The sequence below is a fragment of the Vitis vinifera genome, chromosome 14 (genome assembly GCF_030704535.1).
Source record: "Vitis vinifera cultivar Pinot Noir 40024 chromosome 14, ASM3070453v1".
NCBI classification, from domain to species: domain Eukaryota; kingdom Viridiplantae; phylum Streptophyta; class Magnoliopsida; order Vitales; family Vitaceae; genus Vitis; species Vitis vinifera.
Genome location: NC_081818.1, coordinates 29008068 through 29036039, shown reverse-complemented (window position 1 = coordinate 29036039; position 27972 = coordinate 29008068). Strand labels below are relative to the sequence as shown.

At 32.1% G+C, this 27972-nt stretch overlaps 3 protein-coding genes and 1 long non-coding RNA gene across 4 annotated transcripts; all 4 read left to right on the top strand.

Annotated features, from left to right (window-relative positions):
* On the top strand, positions 1-2540 carry LOC100245787 (MDIS1-interacting receptor like kinase 2). The gene is made up of 2 exons (XM_002276887.4): positions 1-1913; positions 2142-2540. Exons 1-2 carry the CDS (start codon positions 23-25, stop codon positions 2504-2506), a joined length of 2256 nt encoding a protein of 751 aa, XP_002276923.2. The 5' UTR covers positions 1-22; the 3' UTR covers positions 2507-2540.
* Positions 2541-9501: 6961 nt separating this feature from the next.
* Positions 9502-12578, top strand: LOC104881686 (MDIS1-interacting receptor like kinase 2-like). Its single transcript, XM_010662710.3, has 2 exons — positions 9502-11324; positions 12173-12578. Exons 1-2 carry the CDS (start codon positions 9521-9523, stop codon positions 12529-12531), a joined length of 2163 nt encoding a protein of 720 aa, XP_010661012.2. The 5' UTR covers positions 9502-9520; the 3' UTR covers positions 12532-12578.
* A 4684-nt stretch (positions 12579-17262) lies between these two features.
* On the top strand, positions 17263-20787 carry LOC100256082 (MDIS1-interacting receptor like kinase 2). The gene is made up of 2 exons (XM_002276837.4): positions 17263-19446; positions 20314-20787. The coding sequence occupies exons 1-2, from the start codon at positions 17445-17447 to the stop codon at positions 20670-20672; spliced, it is 2361 nt and encodes a 786-aa protein (XP_002276873.2). The 5' UTR covers positions 17263-17444; the 3' UTR covers positions 20673-20787.
* Positions 20788-25140: 4353 nt separating this feature from the next.
* LOC104881685 (uncharacterized) lies at positions 25141-27433 on the top strand. Its single transcript, XR_787645.3, has 4 exons — positions 25141-25661; positions 25760-26379; positions 26480-26916; positions 27056-27433. It is a non-coding gene; the product is annotated as an uncharacterized LOC104881685 (long non-coding RNA).
* Positions 27434-27972: the final 539 nt, after the last annotated feature.

Here is a 27972-nt window from a genome sequence, read left to right as displayed (position 1 = left end):
TAAGAACTGAGACAATAATCAGATGAAAAATATGAAGACTACTTTCATATTTAGTAATTTGGTGGTGGTGGTGGTGGTGATGGTGATGATGAACATGGTGTTCACACATGGTGCTCATGTTCATCCTTCTTCTAATCAATCACAGGTTGAGAAGGAAGCACTGCTTGAGTCCGGTTGGTGGAGTGGGGAGACTGATCATGATCATGATTCTGATCATTGCGACTGGTCTGGCATAACTTGCAACGAGGAGGGACATGTCATTGCAGTTTACTATAGAGCCAGCGGTGAACTTAGCAAACTAAAGTTTTCTTCATTTCCCAGCCTCAGAACCATCGATCTTCACGACGGTAGACTCAGTGGCAGAATCCCACACCAAATAGGTTCTCTTACTAAGGTCATTTATCTTGATCTCTCTCGTAATGAACTCAGTGGTAGTATCCCAGACCAAATAGCTACTCTTACTAAGCTCACTTACCTTGATCTCTCTAGGAATGAACTCAGTGGTAGCATACCGCCCCAAATAAACACTCTTACTAGCCTCAACTACCTCGATCTTTCCCATAATGAGCTCAATGGTAGGATCCCGCAACAAATAGGAACTCTTATTAGACTCACCCACCTCGATCTCTATAGCAATGAACTTAGCGGTAGCATCCCAGACGAGATAGATACTCTTACTGAACTCGCCTACCTCGATCTCTCTAACAATGTACTCAATGGCAGCATCCCACACCAACTAGGTGCTCTCGCTAAACTCACCTACTTTGATCTCTCTTGGAATGAACTCAGTGGTGACATCCCTTCATCTTTTGGCCATCTTTCCAATTTAATTTCTCTATGTCTCAATAATAATCAAATCAACGGCCCCATCCCTGAAGATATTGGAAACCTCGAGGACTTGGTTGATTTGGACTTAAGTAGTAACTCGATCAGTGGGAAGATACCATCCCAAATCCAAAACTTGAAGAGGTTAGAGAACTTGAATCTCTCTCGTAACAAACTTTCAGGTGCCATTCCTCCCTCGCTTACCTATGACTACAAGTGGACATCCATTGATTTATCATACAATGATTTGGAGGGTCACATACCCTTCGAATTGCAGTTTGAATCTCCCCCGGGGGTATTTGAGCACAACAAACATTTATGTGGAGAAATCAGACACTGGCCACACTGCAAAAAGGGACAAAAAATCACGCTCATCCTTGTTATTTCTCTACTTGCCACCTTGTGCATTGCATTTGCATTTCTTAAATTTCTCCTCCTTCCAAGAAAGATGAGAAAAATGCGACACATGTCAGCAAGCGCAGCAGAAACAAGAAGGGGAGATTTGTTCTCCGTATGGGACTATGATGGAACAATTGCTTACCAAGACATAATCCAATCAACGGAGAATTTTGACATCAAATATTGTGTAGGTGTTGGAGGATATGGCAGCGTTTACAGGGCACAACTGCCATGTGGAAAAGTTGTAGCCTTGAAGAAGCTTCATGGATGGGAAAGGGAGGAGCCCACCTACCTGAAAAGTTTTGAAAATGAGGCACAAATATTGTCCAAGATACGACATCGAAACATTGTGAAACTTCATGGCTTCTGTTTACATAGAAGAAGCATGTTTTTGGTTTACCAGTTCATGGAACGGGGAAGCTTATTTTGCATGTTAAGCCATGAAGTTGAGGCTCTAGAGTTGGATTGGACTAAGAGGCTGAATGTTGTCAAAAGTATTGCCCATGCTTTATCTTACATGCATCATGATTGTTCCCCACCCATCATTCACAGGGACATATCAAGCAATAATGTCCTCTTGAATTCACAACTTGAAGCTTTTGTATCAGATTTTGGCACCGCTAGACTACTAGATCCTGATTCATCCATTCAGACTCTTCTTGTAGGCACTTATGGGTATATTGCACCAGGTAAGATTACATGACTAGCTCCTTGTTTTCCTATTTTAATTTTACTCTATCAAGATAACGATTTTATCAAATTTATTTTATTTATTAAATTAATTGCTTTAATTATATGTATCTAGACCTTTTCCAACACCAACCAAATGGTAATATAATGTTACGATGTGTATCTTTTTCAATGTCCACCCTTCCATTTTGAAGAATGCATTAATAAAGATTTTTTCTTTTTGACAGAGCTTGCCTACACCATGACCGTAACTAAAAAATGCGATGTGTATAGTTTTGGAGTGGTGGCACTTGAGACAATGATGGGGAAACATCCAAGAGAAGTTATCACTTCATTGTCTTCCTCCTCGGGTCAAGATATATTGTTGAGGGATGTATTAGATCCACGTCTTGCACTTCCAGAAAACCCACAAGTTGCTAAAGATATAGTTTTTGTGGTGCTTTTGGCACTTAAATGCATCCATTCAAATCCACAATCCCGTCCAACAATGCAACAGATATCCTACAAGCTTCTTGGTGACATTCCATTTCCTAAATTGCCGTTTTATGCAATTTCACTTTATGGACTAAATCATGAAGAAAATGTAATTTAATAAATGATAGATGATATACAAAGTGAGTTTTCTGCGTTTTGATGTTACCAATGTGTGTTTATTATTTTGTTGTTGTCAATTCCTTAGACTATTGTAAAAAGCATATTCTTTATCATGTGTGGTAATTATCAATAATCCATGTCTTTATGTTTTTCTTTAGAAAGTTAAAATGGCATAGCAGTAATTAACAAAAATATTGCATTGAATCACATTTTTTCCTAGAAAATTAATTAAGGATGTAATTGTTGATGCTAATTTGGGTCATTGTGAATTCTTAAGTTATGGAATTACTCAAAAATTTTCTTAAATCCTTTAATTGTACATTAATAGCAACTAGATTTGGATTTTTTTTAAAAAAATCTTCTTTGCTTTCATGGATTTGTTTATTTACCTGACATTTAGACGTAGTAGTGCAAGAACAAAAAGACCATTTTCCAATGGTCATCAAGGAATCACTACAAAATTGTTTTTTTATTTGCATTCCTTCTGAAATTGAAAAAAACCATAAAGGGCTAAAAGACCCACACTCAGGTAGAGATTTCCTTTTGGCTTCTTAGCTTGCTTTTGGGTACTCAACATTTCCATTTATTTTGAGTGGGAATCATAATCCATTTTCATGATTTATACTATTTAAGTAATTCAATTCCAATGTCACATTTGTTAGATAAATAAATACCCAAACTATCTTTGAATCTTATCATATACATATATGGTCTTATATTTGACTATATCTCTTTGAAAAATGCATTCTATAAGATTTAAATGGGTAAAATACCCCATTTACTAGTAATTAAACTCACGGTAAGCTTCCTTCAAATTGTCGAAGTCTTGCTTGAGTACTTGCCAAAATTTTCCGATGTGAACACATTGAATGAGTTTTGGAAAATAAAGGCATGCCTCTATCCAATGAATCCATGTCTTTAATCTTTGGTGCCCCCACCACCCTCATCTTTTAAGGATGAGCTTATCCCCACTTGCAAAATGTTCTACAAGCCAATTATATTCTATGATGCTTATACTTATGTTTGTTTTCTTTTTTACTTTAGCAATTATGATGACTATAAATTCCTTATAACACAGCAGAAGAATGATATTTTCAAGAAAATTTAGAGGCTCTTTTATGGCTTATAATCCTTTATTATTTTACTTCAAAATAAATCCTACTATTTTATTGTAGCCTTGGAACATTGAAAAAAAAGGATAATCAATGTATATATATTTTGAATAATTAGTTTTCATTTAGGATAATTTTTTATTTTTTTATTTTAATTAGAAATTAAAGTTGAAATCAAAATTACAATTTTTTTATAAAAAAAAATTAGTATGATAAAAAATTTATTAAAAATAAAAGAACTTTTATATAAACCAAAATAAAGCTTTTACAAAGAATAATATTTTGGTTCCTTCTATATATTTCTTTTTAAGTCAAATTTTTTTCTAAGTGTTTTAAAATATAAATATCTAGTTTAAAATTTTCATCCTTGGTGTGAAATTCAAGTTATTGAAAAGAGAGTTCTTGTGTTTATATTTGAATTTTTTATTTTTAAGAGAAAAAGCTCAAAAACTTAAAAAAAGAAAAAAAAAAGAAAAAGAAACCTAAAATCCATAATCTAACTTGGATCGCGACCTGATCAAAAGTTTTACATACAAGTAGACCCATGAAGACTTGCTTGACTTGCTATGCTTCCAGGAAGAGTCTTGGACCAATATTTCATTATAAAAATTGTAAATTGGTGGAATATGCCTATACTTGCTATTAATTAAGCTCATGGTAAAATTTCTTAAATTTTCCAAAGTCTTCCTTGACTTGCCAATTTTCTAAAGTGGGTCACATTTTTACACATTGAATGGCTTTTGTAAAATATAAGTCATATTTGTATACTTTGGTGCCCACACAGTCGCCTATTGATGTTTCCACACTAAATACATATGAGAAGAAAAAGGATGCAATTACTTTATTGTCCCGTGATGTTTAAAAGTCTTCTATTATTGAGCGAAAATAACAAGTTATTTGGAAAAAATTTCAAGACCCATCAGAAATGTTGACTTGAGAATTTTCTGAGTGTAAAACGGTTTAGAAAATCGCATTATGAATGGGTCCTTTACAATTTATTTGACCCATAAAAAATTCTTCTCCCTTGTCTGAATTCTCCTTCACCTAAATTGACATTCCAAAGTGTTCATATTCCTAGCTTTATTCAATGAAGACCCCATATTCATCTTGACCTTTGATATAAGACTTAAGATCTACGAGCTCTGATATCATATTAAACTAACAATTTGACATAAAGTATAGGCGAACAATTTATGAAACATCAATTACCATACTATTTGGCCTTACAGTCACTTCAGTTCTCAAATGAGTTGTCATATTTTCTAAACTATTCTTATTAGATATGTCTATTTGATACAAATCATAAATATATAGCACTGAAAAGAATCAGGAATTTAGATGAAAATATGCTGAATGGATTTACTATTGAAAGGATTCATAGTTGCAAATATGCTAAATAATCATTAAAAAGCAATTAGTTTCTTGTTTGGTTTTGTTTTATGTTATTTTTTTCTTTTTGAAAAGTATACCAAAGAAGACTTACTTGACTTGCTAGGCTTCCCGGAAGAGTTGGCTTAGACACCAATGTCACATTAGAAAGTGGTGGTGGTGGGACGTATGAAGTGAGACAAATATCAAATGGGAAAAATGGAGTGTGTGGTATCTATTGTTGTGGGGCTGCTGGTGATGGTGCACACGGTGGTATTTTGAGAGCTTTTGCCATCAAGTTAAAGAAAATATTGTTGCATTAATCTTTATGGTCCCAACCATTATTCTAGGTCATGACTTTAACATTATATTTGGTCCATTAAAAGTACTAAAAATAAAAAATTAAAGAAAATGATTTTCTCTTATTAGGTTTTATTATAGAAAATATGAAGAAAATAAAATTTAATTAAAATTAGTAAAAAAAATATATATATTTTTAAATTATTTAATTTTTATGTAGAATAATTAAATAAATAAAATGAGTTTGAAATATGATATAAAAATAATTTATTGACTTTAAATTTATTTATTTTTTTTCACTTTTTTTCTTTTATTTTATCTTTTTTTTTTATATATATATATATATATTTTCCCTTAAACTTTTGGAAAACCAAATATAACCTAAAAAAATTATAATTTTTTCACAAAAACAAAAAAGGGAGAAGAAAAAGAAAGGGAAAACTTCCAACAATTATCCAAGAGAAACATAACTGGTCACAAAAAAAGAAAAAAGAGAGAGAGAGAATAATCATACACCTTTGGAATCGTAATACCAATCTGTTGCAGGCGAAATATCACAGTTATCATCATTGTCACCTCTTTCCTCGTCACCTTGTTTCTTGCAGTCTCTATCCTTGGGTTTCTTTTCCTTCGGAGAAAGAAAAGCAAACTTCAACCAGAAGCATTGGATATCATGTGAGAGAGAAATTAGATTTAGAAAATGATCTTCATTGGAGGGATGAGTTTATGTCTCTATCTAATGAAGTATTCTTTGGTGCCCCATGGCCACCCATTGATGTCTGAAATATATGAGAACAAAAAGGTGCTATTATTAAAAGGTTGATGTGGAGAAATTTATCTTTTCTCACATCTATCGTTTTGTTTGACCTGTAAGGTTCCTACACATCCCACATAGTTTAGAAAGTTGGGTATTTATAATTTATTTGACCCATCTAACAATCTTCCTCCCTGAATCCTCATTGACTCAACTTGGCCTACCAAACTAACCTCTATCCATACCCTTTACCTTCTTCAATGGAATCCAAATATTCACCCAATCTTTGTTGCCTATCCTCATATTTGACTACTTATATTAACAGATACCAATAAAATACATATGTCCACCACCAATATCCTAATTAATTGACCATGAAATAAATAAATAAAATTATATATATGGCTAGCAACTAATTTGACCATGATCAATATTTTGCTTTGATCATGCAAGGGATGTGCAGAAGAATTTCATCACTTTTTACTTTGATCAATTTTTTACATTTGGGTATTTTATGAATTTATAATATATTTGGTTAGTTGGATACGGTAAGATATTTTTAGATAATATATCCAATACAAAGAATATTTCAACATATTATATCCTTTATTTCTCAGGTTGACACCTTGATACGTACCTGATACGTACCAATTAGTTATAGAGGTTGGACTTGAGATTTGATTTGAATTATATGATGGTTGTTTTCAATGGTCAACATTATTATTTTTCGTTAAAATTGCTTCCTCCGTTCCCATTCCCTTCCCTTTTCCTGGACCACAGGTGGTAGCTGGGTTTTATGAATATCAGTTATCCTAATATTTAATCTTACTTTTGGTCACTTTGTGGAAATTTTAGTTCTCAAATGAGCCTTCATATTTTAAAATTTGTTCTTGTTAAGTATGCCTATTTGACACTTGGAAATAGAAATGTTAATCATAAGTAGCATTTTAAATTAGGTCAAAAGTGGTGTACAAGAGGTGAAAATCAAGAATTTAGATGAAGATATAAATGTTGAATGGATTACGAAAGGATTGATATGAAAGGTTGTTTTTGTGTATTTCCTTTTCCTTTAAATCAAGGAATAATGTCTCTTTATACCATCCACGGAATGGGTCGTCGGAATCATTAATAGGTTGGATTTGAATTTTATTAATGTATATAAAAAAAATTAGTATTCTCACTAATTCAAATTATTACATATAATCCTTTAGTATTTTACTTGAAAACAAATATGTTCTTTTTATTTATGGTATCCTACTATTTTATTGTACCCTTGGAACATTTAAAAAAAAAAAAAAGGATATATAAATTTTGAACAATTATTTTTCATTTGGGATAACTTCCTATCTTTGGTTTTAATTAGAAATTAAATTTAAAGTCAAAAATTATAATTTTTGAAAGGACAATATTAGTATAATAAAAGTTTTATTAAAAATAAAAAAAACTTTTATATAAACCAAAATAAAGCTTTTACAAAAAACAATATATATTTTCATTGCTTCTATACTATTTTTTTTTTTAAGTGATAAACCCTTTAAACAAAATTAGTGAGAGCTTAAAAAAGAATTTTAACTTCTTAGAAATTGTTCCGAATAGACCTAAATCTTGAATTTGATATCTGAAAATTTGAGCTAAATGAACAAATTTTAAAACCAATTGAAATCCTAATAATGGTTGTGTAAACAAAAAATATGGCTTTTATCCTAATTATGTATCTACATGATTTTTAACTTATCGTTGATAAACATAATCATTTACTACTTCATTAATTCATATTTTTTTTTATTTTTTTCAAGTGAACGTTAATAACTAATTTCTTTTTGGATATAAAATTATATATTAGAATGAAAATGATGTTAGCCATGGTTGAAAAGTTAAGGTACATGTGGAAATTTGTGTGATATCCAATAGTCTTGCATTATTGAGAGTGCATAACACGTTGTTTGGAATCTTGAAAGGTTTAACAAAGAAATGTTGACCTACAATTTTTCTACGTCGGTCACATGGTTTAGAAAAATGCATGTATTGAAAATAATAGGTCCTTCGTAATTTATTTGGTCTACCAAGCTTTCTACTTATTTGTTTGAATAGTACATTGATGTTACTAAGGAAAAATAACAATAGCATTTTTTTTCTCATAACCTTGCTAATATGTCAAATTACAAGATTTTTCTTGAAAAATGAAGTAACAATAAAGAAGCCAACATACTATTCCAAAAAAATTATTAAAGCCATCAAGTACTTTACTCATGGAATACTATATTACAATATACAAGTTAAATCAATTTTTTTGAGTGCTTTTGACATCAAATCAAAGGAAATATTGTTGCATTAACCTTTATTAGTCTGATAATTATTTTACCTCAATACCTTAATGTTATATTTGATTCATGAAAAGTACTAAAGAAAAAAAAAATTATTAAGAAAAACGATTTTTTTTATTAGATTTTATTATAGAAGATATGAAAGAAAATAAAATAGAATTAGAAATAGTAAAAAAAAAATTATACATTTTAAAATTATTTAATCTTTATGTAGAAAATTTAAATAAATAAAATGAGTTTGAAATAGGATATAAAAATAGTTTATTAAATTTAAACTTATTTTTATTTTCTTCATTGTCAATAATATTTCTCAAATTACTCAAGTATAGGTGCTCATACTTCTGTTGGTAGCAAGGATGAAATTTGAGGCTATTTTCCCCCATGTATATCTATTCGTTTTGTCCTGCCGTGTTCACAAATTATGTATTATTGAGTGTAAGTGACAGGTAAATTTTCTACACGTGCCATATGGTGTAGAAAATTGGATATATGGATATGCCATTTATAATTTATTTCGCCTACCTAACAATCTTCTTCCTTGTCTGACTCCTCGTTGCCTTAATTTGGCCTACCAAACCAACCCCTATCCACTCTTTACTGTATTCCATGGAATCCAAATATTCACCCCCATCTTCTATGGAGAGGCAAATAATGGAAATTGTTATAGGAAAATGCTTTCTCTGCTCCCCTTCCCTTACTTTTTCCTGGACTACAGTTGATAGCTGGATTTCATGGAAACTTCTCTCAAATGAGCCTTCATTTGTTTCAAAACTATTCTTATTAGATATGCCTACCTGGCTACGTCAAACTTGGAAATTATTAGAAATGTTAATCATAAATAGCATTTTAAATTGCGGCAAAAGTGGTACTGTACAAGAGGTGAATATCAAGAATTTGGATGAAAATATGCTGAATGGATTTAATACCTAAAGGATTCACAGTTACAAATATGCTACATGATCCTGGAAAAGCAAGTTTCTTGTTTGTTTTTGTTTGTGTGATTTTTTTGTTAAAATTTTTAATTTTTTCTATTTGAAAAGAATTCCAAAGAAGACTTGGTTGACTTGCTATGCTTCCGGGAAGAGCTGGCATAGACACCAATGTCACAGTATAAAGCGGGGGTGGTGGGATGTATGAAGTGAGACAAATATCAAATGGGAAAAATGGAGTGTGTGGTATCTAGTGTTGTGGCGGTGCTGGTGGTGGTGCACACGGTGTCAATGACTCATGCTGCTGATCACTCACAGGTTGTGGCTGAGGCTGACGCTCTGCGCAACTCCGGTTGGTGGATATGGAGAGACCCAGATACCTCGAACCATTGCAGTTGGTCGGGCATAACTTGTAATGAGGCCAAACATGTCACTGGGATAAGATTACGAAATTATCAAGAACCCATAGGTGAGGTTAGTGAATTAAATCTTTCTTCACTTCCCAGCCTCAATTTTCTCATCCTTTCTAGAATGGGACTCAGTGGTAGCATATCAGACCAAATAGGTAGTCTTACAAAACTCACCATTCTTGATCTTTCTCATAATCAATTGACTGACCCCATCCCACACCAAATAGGTAGTCTTACTAAACTCACCCATCTTGATCTTTTTGATAATCAACTGACTGGTCCCATCCCACACCAAATAGGTAGTCTTACTAAACTCATCCATCTTGATCTTTCTAGTAATCAACTGACTGACTCCCTCCCACACCAAATAGGTACTCTTACAGAACTCACCTACCTTCACGTCTCTTCGAATGAACTCACTGGTCCCATCCCTTCATCTTTAGGCCGTCTTACTAAACTCACCCATCTTGATCTTTCTTATAATCAACTCAATGGTAGCATCCCACACCAAATAGGTACTCTCATAGAACTCACCTACCTTGACCTCTCTTGGGGTGAACTCACTGGTGCCATGCCTTCATCTTTAGGCTGTCTCACTAAGTTGACTTCTTTGGACCTTAGTATGAATCAAATCAATGGATCCATCCCTCCAGAAATTGGAAATCTTAAGGATCTAGTCACTTTAGACCTTTCTAATAATTTAATCAGTGGAGAGATACCTTCAAACCTGAAAATTTTGAAGAGATTATGGCTCTTAGATCTCTCGTATAATAGATTGTCAGGCAACGTCCCGTCCTTTATCACCAACAATTGCAACCAAACAACATTTGATTTATCCCAAAATGATGATTTGGAGGGTCATCCAGGTTACTCCATTTGCACTGGAGGACACGCAACCTCACTCACCCTTATCATCTCTTTGCCCCTCACCTTGTTTTTTGTAGCCTTGATACTGGGGTTCGCTTTTGGCCTTTGGTGGAAGAAAAGACAACTTCAACCAGAGTCAATGCCAGTAAAAAAAAGAAGAGGAGACTTGTTTTCCATATGGGACTATGATGGGAGAATTGCTTTTGAAGACATCATCTTGGCAACAGAGGATTTCGATATCAGATATTGCATAGGTGTTGGAGGCTATGGCAGTGTTTATAGAGCACAACTGCCCAGTGGAAAAGTGGTTGCTGTGAAGAAACTTCATCGATCAGAAATAGACGAGCCGACATACTTGAGAAGTTTTAAGAATGAGGTGCGGATGTTAGAACAAATACGACATCGAAACATTGTCAAACTTCATGGTTATTGTCTACATAATAGGTACATGTTTCTCATTTATATGTACATGGAAAGGGGAAGCTTGTATTCTATGCTGAGCGATGAGGTTGAGGCTGTTGAATTGGATTGGGTTAAGAGGGTGAATATTTTTAAAAATATGGCCCATGCATTATCCTACATGCATCATGATTGTATCCCACCAATCATTCATCGGGACATATCAAGTAATAACATCCTTTTAGATTCAAAACTTGAGGGTTTCGTATCAGATTTTGGTACAGCGAGATTATTAGACCCCGATTCGTCCAATCAAACCCTTGTTGTTGGCACCTATGGCTACATTGCACCGGGTAAGCATATTCATACCTTATTATATTTTCTACTTTAATTTGCATACATACCTTATTAGTATTTCATCTATTCTTTCCTTTCTTTTGTTGTTTTGAGAAGCGATGAATAAGAGAAAATTTAAGATTTCTCTAGAAACTTAGAAACATCATAATAGAAATTCAAAAATAACTTATGGTAGTCATATTATAGAAACTCTTAGGAAATATTTTTATCATATATAATAGAAAGAAAAGGGTTGAGAATATTAGAGTTAGAGATGTTTGTAAATAATATATTTCTCACCAATTTCTTTAATATTTTCATGGTTCTTTAGATGTTTTAAGAAATACATAAAAAATTTTTTCCCATGTATAGTAAAAAGAAAAGACTTTTAGAACAATAGACTAAGAGATATCAATAAATAACATATTTCTCACCATTTTTTTTATAAACAAATTCATAGTTTTTTAAATGTTTTAAGAAATTGGTTATATTGTTTCCACAAATTTTCTATTTAACTTGATGAAATAGATTTAATTCATTTGTAAAATCAAGTTCCCTAATTATTGTATTTGATAGTGAAATGAAACTTTGTTTCATATAGTAATCGATAATTTTGTATAATAATATTTTACAATTAAATTTATTTTGAAATTGCCTCAATTATTGTCTATTATTTGATTAACTTATCCTTTAATTAGGGAGGATGAAGAGTCAACATTTTGGTAATTTCTTATGGGAAGATGAATTAGAATGACAACACTTTAATTAAGAATACATGCCATTAAGTTAAATCTTGATCATAGTTGCTAATTAAATTTTGTTTTCTCATGAGTACAATATTTATTTCTTATTTGGTATATAACAGAGCTTGCCTGCACAATGGTTGTGACCGAAAAATGTGATGTATATAGCTTTGGGGTGGTGGCACTAGAGACAATGATAGGGAAGCATCCTGGAGAACTTATCACCTCATTATCATCATCGTTATGTCAGGATATAATGTTGAGGGATGTATTAGATTCACGTCTATCACTTCCTGAAGATCTTCAAGTTGCTAAAGATGTAGTTTTTGTGATACTTTTGGCTCTCAAATGCATCCATTCAAATCCGCAATCTCGTCCAACAATGCAACAAGTATCCTACAAACTTCTTAGTAACATACCATTTCCTAAGTCACCATTTTATGCAATTTCCCTCCATGAATTGAAGAATCAAGAAATGTAATTTAACAACTTGTATATATATTATATAAAATTAGTTTTTCTTGTTTTCATGTTTCCAACATGTGCTTGTTATTTTTTTGTTTCTTCATTGTGTTTGGAGGCTATAATAAAGATGCAGATGTCATAAAGAAGATATTCTTTTCATCATGTGTGGTAATTATCAATAATCCATGTCTTTATGTTTTTCTTTAGAAAGTTATAATGATATAGGGATAACAAGAATATAGCACCTTAATTTTTCCTAGAAAATTAATTAAGGATATAATTGTTGATGCTAATTTGGATTGTTGTGAATTCTTAAGCTATGATATTGCTAAAAAAATGCTTCAAAATCCTTAAATTATATATTAATAGCCATTAAGGTTGATATATGAAAGGTTGCTTTTGTGTATTTCCTTTTCCTTTAAATTAAGGAATAATGTTTCCTTATACCATCCATGGAATGAGTCGTCAAAATCACTTATGGATTGGATTTGAATTTGATTAATGTATGTCAAAAAATTATTATTCCCACTAACTCAAATTATTACATATAATTGGGAGCTTAGTTGCAGGTTATGAATATGAAAATGCAAAATCTAAAACCAAATTTAAAAGAAGAAAAAGGAACAATTTGGACTTTTTTTTTTTTAATCTTCTTTGTTTTGATGGATTTGCCTATTTACCTTATATTTAGAGGTTGGAGTGCAAGAGAAAACAAAAAACAAAAGCAGAAAAAATGACCATTTCCAATTGTCACCAAGGAATCACTACAGAATTGTTTTATTATTTGTATTCTTTCTCAAATTAAGAAACCTTCGGAGGGTCATTCAAAGAGAGATATTTCCTTTTGACTCCTTGGCTTGCTTTTGGGTGCTCAATATTCCCATTTTTTTTTAGTGGGAATCATACTTAGTTTTCATAATGTATATTATTTAAGCAATTCAATTCCAATGTCACATGCATCTATTTGATAAATAAATACCCAAACTAGCTTTGAATCCTATCATATACATATGGTCTTATATTTGACTATATGCTCTTTGAAAAATGCATTATTCGGAGCAAAGGATACAAGATTTAAATGGACGGTACACCCCATTTCCTAGTAATTAAACTCACGGCCAACTTCCATGAAATTTCTAAGTCTTGCTTAAGTACTTGCCAAAATTTTCCCATGTGAACACATTGAATGGACTTTGGAAAATATAGGCATGTCTTTATCCAATGAAGTCCTTGTCTTTAATTTTTGGTGCCCATAGAGTCATCTGTTGATGATGAGCTTGTCCTTACCTGCAAAATGTTCTACAAGCCAATTATATTTATGTTTGCCTTTTTTTTTAACTTTAGCAATTGTGATGACTATAAATCCCTTATAACACAACAGAATAATGATATTTTCAAGGAAGGTTTAGAGGCTCTTTTGTGGCTTATAATCCTTTATTATTTTACTTGAAAATAAATTTATTCTTTTAATTTATGTTATCCTGCTATTTTATGGTACCCTTGGAACATTGAAAAAAAGGATAATTAGTGTCCATACATTTTGACCAATTAGTTTTCATTTGAAATAATTTCTTATTTTTGGTTTTAATTAGAAATTGAAGTTGGAGTCAAAATTACAATTTTTGAAAGAATAATATTAGTACAATAAAATTTTTATTAAAAGTAAAAGAACTTTTATATAAACCAAAATAAAGCTATTACAAAAAACAATATTTTTGTTACTTCTATGCTATTTTTGTTTTTTTAAAGTGATAAATCCTTTGAACAAAATTAGTGAAAGCTTAAAAAAAGAGTTTTAACTTCTTGGAAGTCGATCCAAATAGACTTAAATCTCGAATTTGATATCTGAAAATTTGACCTAAAAAAACATATTTTAAAACCAATTGAAGGTGTTTTGTATATTAGCAACTCAAGAATGGTTGCATAAACCAAAAATATGGCTTTTATCCTAATTATATATCTACATCATTTGTAACTTAATATTGATAAACATAATCATTTAATACTTCATCAATTCATCTATAAGAATGAAAATGATGCTAGATGTTGTAGAAAAACTAAGGTATATACATGTGGAAATTTGTGTGATATCCAAAAGTCTTGCATTATTGAGAGTAAATAACACGTTATTAGGAATCTTAGAAGGTCCAACAAAGAAGTGTTGACATATAATTTTTCTAAGTCTATCACATGATTTAGAAAAATGCATGTATTGAAAATAGTAGGTCCTTTATAATTTATTTGACCTATCAAGCTTTCTACGTACTTATTTGTTTAAATAGGACATTGATGTAACTAAAGAAAAATAAGAAATGCTTTTTTTTTTCCTCACAACCTTGCTAATATGTCAAATTACAAGATTTTTCTTGAAAAATGAAGTAACAACAAAGAAGCCAACATACTATTCCAAAAAAATTATTAAAACCATCAAGTACTTTATTTATAGACTACTGATTATTTGTTATGATATACAGGTTAAATCAATATTTTGAGAGCTTTTGACATCAAATCAAAGGAAATATTGTTGCATTAATCTTTTTTATTAGTCTAATAATTATTCTACGTCATGACTTTAATGTTATATTTGGTTCATGAAAAGTACTAAAGAAAAAAATATTATTAAGGAAAATGATTTTTTCCTATTAGATTTTATTATAGAAAATATAAAATAAAATAAAATATATTTAGAAATAGTAAAAAAAAAATTACATTTTTAAATTATTCAATCTTTATGTAGAAAAATTAAATAAATAAAATAAATTTGAAATAGGATATAAAAATAATTTAAGTTTAAACTTATTTTTTATTTTCTTTATTGTGAATAATATTTCTCAAGTTACTTAAGGCTGTTGGTAGGAGAATTCAACCACAAAACAACAGGACTTTTCCACCATTGTGGACAACAATTTCCTTCCATGGTTGGAATATGTCTATATTTATTATTAGTAAACTTGGGGAGAACGTTCCACAAAATTTCCAATTATTGCTTAACTCGGCAAGTTTCTATAATGGTGTAACCATTTGTTTCAGCATCTTGAGTGGGTCGTGGAAACCATATGTCTGTCTCTATCTAATGAAGTCTTCTTTGGTGCCCCCTGGTTACCCATTGATGCTTGAAATATATGAGAACAAAAAGATGCTATTATTAAAAGGTTGATGTGGAAAAATTTGTGGCTATTGTCTCTCATATCTATCATTTTGTCCTGCAATGTTTAAAAATGTATAACTGAGAGCAAGTAACACCTTACTTGAAATTTTGAAGATCAAAAAATATTGACCTGTAAGGTTTCTGCACGTACCACATGGTTTAGAAAATTGGGTATAAAGATATGTCATCTATAATTTACTTGACCCACTTAATAATCTTCCTCCTTGTTTGAATCCTCATGGACTTAAAGTTGACTACCAAACTAACCCCTATCCATACTCTTCACTGTATTCAATGGAATCCAAATATTCACTCTAATCTTCCATGGAGAGGCAAATAATGACATATTGTTATAGGTTAGAACCATTTTTAGATTGGATCTCAATCTATGTCTAAAGATAAATTCCCAGTCTTTCAAATTATTGCATGTTGTTGGAAAGTTAAGAGGGTTATGGTCATCAAAATGTTGAGTCTAAAACCAAATAAAAAGGGAACAATTCAAAATTTTTATTATCTTCTTTTTTCGTGAATTTGTTTATTTATAGCTTGGATTTAGAGCTTGGAGTGTCAAAATGGAGACAAAAAAATCTCCGTTTGAAAAAATAAAAATAAAAAAGCAATTTCTATGGTTTTCAAGGAATCGCTACAAAATGGTTTCATTCTTTATGTTCTTTCTCGTATGAAGAAAACCAGAGCTGTCAAAAGGGGGAAAGCATCTTTTTGACTCCTTGACTTGCTTTTGGGTCAAGCCGAAAGAAGATTAAAAGTATCTTTGACTTGCTTTTGGGTCTAGCCGAAAGAAGATTGAAGTATCTTTTTGACTCCTTAGCTTGCTTTTGGGTCAACATTCCCACATGTGAATGAGAATCAAGTCCCATTTTCATGATTACATACTATTTAAACAATTTCAATTATAATGTCACATCGATTGGATCAAATAGTCTAGTTTCATGTGTGATTAAAGTTCTTTAGCTTGTAAGTAGTGGGGTGCTAGATAATCTAATTTAAATCATGGTTAAATTTGACCATTTATCTATTACCTCTTAGATTGGATGGAGACTAGTATGCATGTTGAAATGCAAATCAAGCACTAAATGGTTCAAGGACTGTCCTATTTTGAATTAAAGAGGGCAATAAACTCATTGCCTCCTCTTGTGGTGTGTTGGGTAACAAGTGAGGATTTCCCTATCAAAACATCTCAGAACTTAATATATACCAATTAGCTAGCAGAAAGGTTTCACTCGAGATTTGTTTCAATTCTATGATGTTTATTGTCAACAGTCAACAGTCAACATATCATTATTTTTCATGGAAAATGCTTTCCATGTTCCCATTTCCTTACCTTTTCCTGGACCACATATCAGTTACCCTAATATTTTGGCTTTACATTTGGTCACTTCATGTAAACTTCAGTTCTCAAATGAGCCTTCAGTTTTTCAAAACTATCCTTATTAGATATGCCTATCTGAAACTTGGAAATAGAAATGTTAATCATAAATATCATTTTAGATTGCTTACAAGATGTGAAAATCAAGAATTTAGATGAAAATATGCCGAAAGGATTCACAGGTACAAATATGCTACATGATCATGGAAAAGCAAGTTTCTTGTTTGTTTTTGTTTTGTGTGATTTTTTTTTTAATTTTTAATTTTTTCTATTTGAAAAGAATTCCAAAGAAGACTTGCTTGACTTGATATGCTTCCGGGAAGAGTTGGCATAGACACCAATGTCACAGTATAAAGCGGGGATGGTGGGATGTATGAAGTGAGACAAATATCAAATGGGAAAAATGGAGTGTGTGGTATCTAGTGTTGTGGCGGTGCTGCTGCTGCTGGTGGTGCACACGGTGTCAATGACTCATGCTGCTTCAACTCATTCATCTACTGATCACTCACAGGTTGTGGCTGAGGCTGACGCTCTGCGCAACTCCGGTTGGTGGATATGGAGCCACCCAGCTACCTCTAACCATTGCAGTTGGTCGGGCATAACTTGTAATGAGGCCAAACATGTCACTGAGATAAGCCTACACGGTTACCAAGTACTCCTACCCCTGGGTGAGCTTAGTAAATTAAATCTTTCTTCACTTCCCAGCCTCAATTTTCTCATCCTTTCTGGAATGGGACTCAATGGTAGCATATCAGACGAAATAGGTAGTCTTACTAAACTCACCCATCTTGATCTTTCTTATAATCAACTCAATGGTAACATCCCACAACAAATGTATACTCTCACAGAACTCACCCATCTTGATCTTTCTTCTAATCAAATGACTGGCCCCATCCCACACCAAATAGGTACTCTTACAGAACTCATCTTCCTTCACCTCTCTGGGAATGAACTCACTGGTGCCATCCCTTCATCTTTTGGCCGTCTTACTAAACTCACCCATCTTGATCTTTCTTCTAATCAACTGACTGGCCCCATCCCACACCCAATAGGTACTCTTACAGAACTCATCTTCCTTCACCTCTCTTGGACTGAACTCACTGGTGCCATCCCTTCATCTTTAGGCCATCTTACTAAACTCACCCACCTTGATCTTTCTTATAATCAACTCAATGGTAGCATCTCACACCAAATGTATACTCTCACAGAACTCACCCATCTTGATCTTTCTAATAATCAACTCAGTGGTAGCATCCCACACCAAATAGGTACTCTCACAGAACTCACCTACCTTGACCTCTCTTGGAGTGAACTCACTGGTGCCATGCCTTCATCTTTAGGCTCTCTCACTAAGTTGACTTCTTTGAACCTTTGTATGAATCAAATAAATGGATCTATCCCTCCAGAAATTGGAAATATTAAGGATCTAGTCTCTTTGGACCTTCATCGTAACTTAATCAGTGGAGAGATACCTTCCAAGCTAAAAAAATTAAAGAGATTAGAGTGCTTAGATCTCTCGTATAATAGACTATCAGGCAAAATCCCGCCCTTTCTCACCAACAATAGCGACTGGGAGAAACTTGATTTATCCCACAATGATGATTTGGAGGGTTATACACCTTTCGTTCACAATGGAGGAGAGAAGACGGGTGCCCAAGTTCCAACCAGAGACACAACATCCCAGCACACCATTATCACCCCTTTGCTCCTCACCTTGGTTTTTGTAACCTTAATACTTGGGTTAGCCTGCCTTTGGTGGAAGAAAAGAAAAGTTCAACCAGAGTCAATGGCAACCAAAAAAAATGGAGATTTATTTTCCATATGGGACTATGATGGGAGAATTGCTTTTGAAGACATCATCTCGGCAACAGAGGATTTCGATATCAGATATTGCATAGGCGTTGGAGGCTATGGCAGTGTTTATAGAGCACAACTTCCCAGTGGAAACGTGGTTGTTGTGAAGAAACTTCATCGATCAGAAATAGATGAGCCGACATACTTGAGAAGTTTTAAGAATGAGGTACAGATGTTAGAAGAAATACGGCATCGGAACATTGTGAAATTGCATGGTTATTGTCTACATAATAGATGCATGTTTCTCATTTGTATGTACATGGAAAGGGGAAGTTTGAATTGTATGCTGAGCAATGAGGTTGAGGCTGTTGAATTGGATTGGGTTAAAAGGGTGAATATTGTTAAAAATATGGCCCATGCATTATCCTACATGCATCATGATTGTACCCCACCAATCATTCATCGGGACATATCAAGCAATAATATTCTTTTAGATTCAAAACTTGAGGGTTTTGTATCAGATTTTGGTACAGCGAGATTATTAGACCCCAGTTCGTCCAATCAAACCCTTATTGCTGGCACCTATGGCTACATTGCACCGGGTAAGCATATTCATACCTTATTATATTTTCTACTTTAATTTGCATACATACCTTATTAGTATTTCATCTATTTTTTCCTTTCTTTTCTTGTTTTGAGAAGTGATGAATAAGAGAAAATTGAAGATTTCTCCAAAAACTTAGAAAAATCATAATAGAAATTCAAAAATAACTTATAGTAGTCATATTATAGAAACTCTTAGGAAATATTTTTATCATATATAATAGAAAGGAAAGGGTTGAGAATATTAGGGTTAGAGATGTTTGTAAAGAATGTATTTCTCACCAATTTCTTTAATGTTTTTATGGTTCTTTAGATGTTTTAAGAAATACATAGAAAATATTTTTCCCATGTATAGTAAAAAGAAAAGACTTTTAGAACAATAGACTAAGAGATGTCAATAAATAACATATTTCTCACCTTTATTTTTTAAACAAATTCATAGTTTTTTAGATGTTTTAAGAAATTGGTTAGATTGTTTCCTCAAAATTTCTATTAACTTGTAAATAACTAACTTGATGAAATAGATTTAATTCATTTGTAAAATCAAGTTCCCTAATTATTGTATTCAATAGTTGAATGAAACTTTGTTTCATATAGTAATTGATAATTTTGTATAATAATATTTTACAATTAAATTTATTTTGAATTGACTCAATTATTATCAATTATTTGAATAACTTAGCAAGGATGAAGAGTCAACATTTTGGTAGTTTCTTATGGGAAGATGAATTAGTAAAATTTTGAATTAGAATGATAACACTTTTATTAAGAATAAATGCCAATGAGTTAAATTTTGATCATGAGTTACTAATTGAATTTTATTTTCTCATGGGTATAATATTTATTTCTTATTTGGTATATAACAGAGTTTGCCTACACAATGATTGTGACCGAAAAATGTGATGTGTATAGCTTTGGGGTGGTGGCACTAGAGACAATGATAGGAAAGCATCCTGGAGAACTAATCACCTCATTATTATCGTCATTATGCCAAGATATAATGTTGAGGGATGTATTAGATTCACGCCTTTCACTTCCTGAAGATCTACAAGTTGCTAAAGATGTAGTTTTCGTGGTCCTTTTAGCTCTCAAATGCATCCATCCAAATCCACAATCTCGTCCAACAATGCAACAAATATCCTATAAACTTCTTGGTAACATACCATTTCCTAAGTCGCCCTTTTATGCAATTTCCCTCCATGAATTGAAGAATCAAGAAATGTAATTTAACAACTTGTATATATGTTATATAAAGCTAGTTCTTTTTGTTTTCATATTACCAATGTGTGCTTGTTATTTTGTTGTTGTCAACTTCTCATTGTATTTGGCTATAATAAAGATGGAGATTATCATAAAGAGCATTTTCTTTTTATCATGTGGTAATTATCAATAATCCATGTCTTTATGTTTTTCTTTAGAATGTTACAATGAAAAAGGGATAACAAAAATATCGCATCTAATTTTCCCTAAAAAAATTAATTAAGTATATAATTGTTTATACTAATTTGGATCATTGTGAATGCTTAGGCTATGATATTACTAAAAAATGCTTTGAAATTCTTATATTGTATATTAATAGCCACTAGGGTTGATATATGAAAGGTTACTTTTGTCAATTTTCTTTTCCTTTAAATCAAGGAATAATATTTCCTTATACTGTCCCTAGAATGGGTCATATTATTGTTCTTACTAATTCAAATTGTTACATATAGTAATTGGGAGCTTAAATGCAGGTTATGAATGCAAAAATGCAAAATCTAAAACCAAATTTAAAAGATAATAAAAGAACAATTTGGATTTTTTTTTTTAAATCTTCTTGCTTTCATGGATTTACCTTATATTTAGAGGTTGGAGTTGAAAGAGAAAACAAAATACAAAAACAAAAAGGGACCATTTTCCAATGGTTATCAAGGAATGATTGCAAAATTGTTTTATTATTTGTATCCTTCTCAAATCTAGAAATTTTGAAGGGCTAAAAGACCCACACTTAGAGATATTTCCTTTTGGCTCCTTGGCTTGATTTTGGTACTCAACACATTCCCCTTTTATTTTGAGTGGGAATCGTACTCCACTTTTATGATTTATACTATTTAAGCAATTCAATTGCAATGTCCCACACTCCACTTTCCTTCATTAACTTTGAATTGTAATATATGGTCTTTTATATGCTCTTTGAAAAATATATACATTACTGGGAGCAAAGGATATAAGATGTAAATGGGTGGCATACGTCATACTAATTAGTAATTAAACTCATGATAAATTTTCTTCAAATTTTTTATGACTACCTTTAGTACAAAAAATTTGAGGGAAAATGCAAAGAAAATAAATTAAAAAGGAAAAGTAAAAAGAAAGAAATAATGAAAGAAAATAATAAATAAGTTTAAAACCAAAAAATTATTTTTATACTTCTTCAAACTTATTTTACTTATTTTCCTTCATTATATAAACTTTTAACTTTTAATATTAAAAATTAAGTAACCATGTATGTCATTTTGAACTATTAGACTTCATTTGGGATATCTTTCTATTTTTATTTTTATTTTAAATTGGAAGTTGAAAATGAAACAAAAATCATAAATTTTAAAGGAGAATATTAGTGTGATAAAAATTCTATTAAAAATGAAAGAATTTTTTGTGTAAGTCAAAATAATGCTTTTACAAAAAAACAATATTTTTGTTGCTTCTTTATGAAACTTTTGTTTTAAAAGCGATAAACTTTTTAAACAAAATTAATGAAACATATTTATAAAGCTCTTATATATTAAACCTAAAAAGGAATTTTGACTTCTCAAGAGTCCGTCCAAACAAGATTTAAATAAGGAATTTGATATTTGAAATTTGACATAGATAGTAGATTTTAAAACATATTGAATGTGTTTTATATATTAACAAACTAAGAAAATAACATGAAAGTTTCATTGCATAAACCAAAAATTTGAGCTAGATAATAGATTTTAAAACATATCGAGTGTGTTTTATATATATTAACAAACAATTAAAAAATTATTTTTTGAAAATACTATATTTTTTGCTTTTAAGAACAAAAAAATTGTTTTATGTTTCTTGATATATATTAAAACAGTTACCAAACAAGTCTAAGTTACACAAGAAAATTTGAATCAAAGTGAAATTTTGAATTCATATATTTTCTCTTATATATATCATTGTAGTGTGATGTCAAAAAGTCTTACATTATTGAGACTATATAACATGTTATTGGGAATCTTAAAGGAACCATCAAAGAAACGTTACCATGCAATTTTTCTAGGTTAGTCATATGGTTTAGAAAAAGGTTTGTATTGAAAAAAAAAAAAAAAAAGGGTCCTTGTCTATAAAGCTTTGTACTTTTTTGTTTGAATAGTACATTGGTGTATGGAAAACTAGAGAAAGATTTTTTTCCTACTATCTCACTTATTGCTTATTATGGAAGACTTAGAGGGTTATGGTTATTGAAATGTAAAATATAAAACCAAATAAAGAATGAATAATTTAAACTTTTTTTTATCATTTTCTCTTTCATAAATTTAAATTTTCCTATCTGATGGATAAACATATAGTTTAGTTTCATGTGTCTAGTTAAAGTACTTTACTTTGTAATTAAAGAGATGTCATATATATAATCTAGTTTTAATCATGCCTAACTTTCACTAATTATCTATTACCTCTTAGATTGGATCGAGATTATTATATATATATATATTAAAATGCAAACTTTCCTTGAATTTTCTAGTCTTGCTTGACTTGTCAAATTTCCAAAATGGTGGGCTTTTAAAATTTGAACACATTGAATTGCTTATGGAAACTATTGGCCTGTCTCTATCCAATGAAGCCTGTATATTTATTCTTTGGTGCCCACATGATCACCCATTGATGTTTGAACATTAAATCTTGAACATCATTTTTGAAATTTTTGTTGTTTATAAGTCTTATATTATTGAGAGTACATAACACGTCATTTTGAAAATTTGAAGATCCATTAGAATTATTGATCTATAAATTTTCTATACGTCTCATATGGTTTAGAAAAAGTGCATATATGGATTCATGCTTTATAATTTATTTGACCTACCAAATTTTTTTCTTCTTTGTTTAAATGCTCATTGATCTGAATTATTGCCTATCAAATTGACCCATAAAACTCTCCATGGTCTTGGCTCTATTCTATGGAATCCAAATATTTATCCCAATCTTTAATGTCTGTCTATGTTGTGTCAATAATGGACCCATTGAGAGAGGCAAATTAATGACATGGGTTACAAAGTATTGGTTGTGGGCATTAATCAAGCTAAGAAACTCAAAGACCTCTACCTCTAATATCATGTTAAACTATCAATTTAACTTAAAATTTAAGCAATTTACTAGGTAAGGGGGCTTGTAATCTTTCCTAAACTAGCTAACAATATTTACCTTAGCTCCCCTTGTAAAGTTGTCATCTTGAGTGTATTAAGAAACTCAAATTCATCGACTATTTTTGTTGTTTAGCCTTTTCGCAGGGTTGAAGGTTCTTTTATAGTGGCATAAAACCTTTATATAAAGAATATATGTTGTAAGATTTATAATTCATAACTGCTTTGGTAGTCCCTGCAGGAAGTACTTCAATTTGTTTGAATGTAAGTAAAAATTAGGCCAAACAAATGACCATTGAAGCAGCGAACACATTGATTATTGAGTGTTTTTATGCTTCCAATACGAGTTTCAGTTCCACGAACAAGTTGCAAGTCGCAAGTCGCATCCAGAATTTGATCTATGAAGGCTATTGACTAGTCAATTTGTTGCAATATCTATCTAACAGTAGTAAATCGACCTGGCCTTGAAAGAGGTATATGAAAGGCAACAAGGAAGAACAAAAGGAAAGGGGAAACTCAAGACGCAATTCTGGTGTATGGTCATAAGTGAAGCAAAGTCATTGGTTCAGCATGCACAACAAATAATAGATATGACTAAACAGCTGAACAGTAGGAACAAGCTTTGCCTGCTAAGGAGTTGATATTATGGCCATGGATTGTAAGATTTGTTGAATAGGAAAGTATCTATTTCCATTTAACTGTAGAAATCAAGGAGTTTGAGTCCTTTGTGCCATCTGTTTGGAGTCATGGGTCCTCAACCATTCCATTCTGGTTGAAACTGTTGAGTTAAGACCTCAATTTTGGATTTATCTATTCAATTTTGAGCTATACCCATGCCTAACAACGATAGTAGTTTCAACTAAATGTATTTGATCTAAGACCTTACCCTGTTCAAGACTGTAAAAAAGACCTTAACCTGTTTACATAGTCAAGCTGTGACTAGTAATTTATATAAATTAATGACTCATAGGATAGCCTGGTTGAATATTTTGTACATAGTAGTTCTTCTTCCCCATAAGATAAAAATCCAACTCAATCTTCTATGTATACTTCTTAAACATATCCAGATTCCCTCATGATACTAAATATGGGTTCTTTTTATCACCATTGATTTATTGCTTTGTGACAATTTGGAATAGGATCTTGATTCGCGGTGTGAGGAACTAATCAAAGAAGAGTTTGGGGAGGACTGTAATTTTGATGTGGATGATGCTGTTCAAAAGTCAGAGAAGTTAGGCATTCTGGACCTATCATTTCTGTAAGTTGATGGGAAAGGGCTATCATACCAAATCTTATTCAAAGAAAATGAAACCATCATATACAAAGTAATTCAATTATATGACTGATTGCATTAGTTGTTTTACTGGGACCTTGATAAGGGACTTCAATATTGCTACATACATGATTTGTCTGTTCCTGAAGGGAATTATTTTAAGAAATTGCATGGAGTATGCTTATGGAAAGTCTACGCATTTCTACAGGCACTTATGATCACACATATACATACTAAAGAAAATAATTTATATATATTTAGGGAAACATAAATTATTAGGATAAATTTAGTTCTCAGTAATCAGATTGAGGGCTTTCTTAGAAAAAATCTCATTGATGTTCTTGACCCCTGTTGATCTATTTCTCTGTTTCACATCTTGCCTACATCTCTCCCTTTGTAGATATAGGAGAGAGGGATAGGGTCGGTTTCTGTCTAATCTGACTATATGTTGATTTCAGGACACAATTGGAAGGTATTACTGTGTTGGATTGAAGCATGCTAATGATATCATCGGAACAACCACAGAGGAGCTTGTCCTCAAGGCAAAACAGGGTTCCTTGATTTCCTGATGCTGTGTGGCTAAGGACCTAAGGTAAGCTTGCTCTCTCTCATATGCATATCAAGAATAATTCAAACTTGTGTTTTTTGTAATTACTCTTGAAAATTTAACACCCTAAGAGACATCTGCAGGTGTTAATTCTGCTATCAAGCACCTAAGAGCAGACAATTCAGATTAGAGGTTTTCCAGTTCTTTTTTTTCTTGTTTGTTTTTTTTTTATTTTATTTAATGGGTTCTTTCTAAAGGCACTTGTCTATTAATGTATGTAATTTGATTTGACAAGTTTATTCCCATTCTTTCTTTTCTCTATCTCTCTCAAAGGAAAAAAAACAACAAAAAAAAACTGTGTGCATGTAATTTGGCAAGATTTCCAGATTGTGAATCTGTCCAGGATGCAAAAGCCTACTGTTATGCTAAGAACATCCATGTTGTGTTGGATGGAATTTTGGGAATGGTTTCTTTGTGGAATCCTTTGTAAGATGATCGTCAGCAGCGAAATGAAGAGCCACTTTTTTGCTTCTTTGTGGTTGTTGCCTTGTTGGGAATATAGGACATGAAAGCTTGGGTTTTGGCAATGCCATTCCGGATGAGATCTCCTCATCCGGATTCCACCTCCTTCCTAAAATGCATTCCATTGAATTGCCTTGACTGACACCGGATACTAGACACTAGTCACACTATGTAGCAGGACAAATCTGTAAAGAACTACTGTCTCTGCTCAACTCCAACTTGGAGATTCTAACTCTAGAAGGTTGTACAATGCATGGTACTTCAAAGATTGGTGCAGCAGTATTATAATTACTAAAACTAACTTGTTTTTTATTTTTTATTTTTTCCCTTGAATCTTGCAGGATGTGTAAACCTGGAGCTTCTTCCAAGAGGCATTTACAAGTGGAAACACCTTCAAACTTTGTCTTGCAATGGCTGTTCAAAGCTAGAGAGATTTCCAGAAATCAAAGGCAATATGAGAGAGCTAAGGGTGCTTGATTTGAGTGGAACAGCTATAATGGACTTACCATCATCAATTACACATCTAAATGGTCTTCAAACTCTCCTACTTCAAGAGTGTTTAAAGCTCCACCAAATCCCTAATCATATTTGCCACTTATCATCATTGAAAGTATTGGAGTTGCCACTTATCGGTATTTTGTGGAGAGGTAGTAGGTGTCATTCCTGAATTCACTGTTTTTATCAGCTCCAGGATGATATTGGAGGCTCTTGAAAGCAATCGGAGATACTTGGGTTGCTGAGGCCTTAGCCGGTCAGCAAAGGCCAGACACCAGTAGAGGTGTTCACATTTTCTACTTTCAGCAACAAGAATGTTACATTATGTTTACCTCTGAATCACCTTATGATTTATATATTCAATATTCTTGTTCTCTCTTCTTCTGAAATGGGCTGATAGCAGATTACTTAACCTGAAACAGGAACTTATGGAGAATCTGGTTGGATTGGGCACACAGGAAATAGCGAGAGTGATGGTACTTGCAGTCACAAACAGGCCTTTTGATCTTGATGAGGCCATTATTGAAAAAGGTCGAAGCTTAGAGAATCTTGAATTTAAAACCTCAAAATTCATCCTGATCTATGAGAAAGCAATCTCCTAGAAGGATCCACTAATTGTGTGGCATATTAACTGCCAAGCAGCCTTGGTTTTTCTCTCTATGTACACATCGGCACTTAGATGATGACTACAAAAGCAACAAAACAAATCCAACAACAGTGCATCACTGTGAACTTTACAAAGATGTAATAGAAACCATACCCATAAACAGGGCAGCTTATAACCCTGTTCGTTAAACCCATCTAACAGAATCCAAGAAACATTCCATAGATTATATACGAAAATATAGGCACATGCTATAAGAGTCTACAGTCTCACTGCAACCAGATCATTAGAGAGTTTAAAAGGATGGATATCCATGGACCAAAGCCAAAAATTCAGAAGTTGATCACAAGGACAGGATGCATAAACAGAACCCAAGTAAAATTCAGCAAACAAAGCATCCACATACCAATCAGAGAAATGGTATAAGAGAGTCTGAACAGCTAATTCAAAAGGGTTGCAAAAGATAGAAATTAAACTCCCAACCACCCATTGAATACTCCTGATTTGGTCTTGTTGAGACAAAAAAACCCAAATATCCGATACCCACATTCTTTGTAATCTCAAACAAAATCAATAGCCTATAAATCTTTTCTTAAAAATGAACTCAAACAAAAGAAACACCCACACAGCTCCTCTAACAGAGCCTAGAAATCCTAAAATTATCTTAGGACTTACAACACGTGAACTCAAAAACCCTAAACAGAGTACTTGCATATGTGAACCAGAATAGAGAAT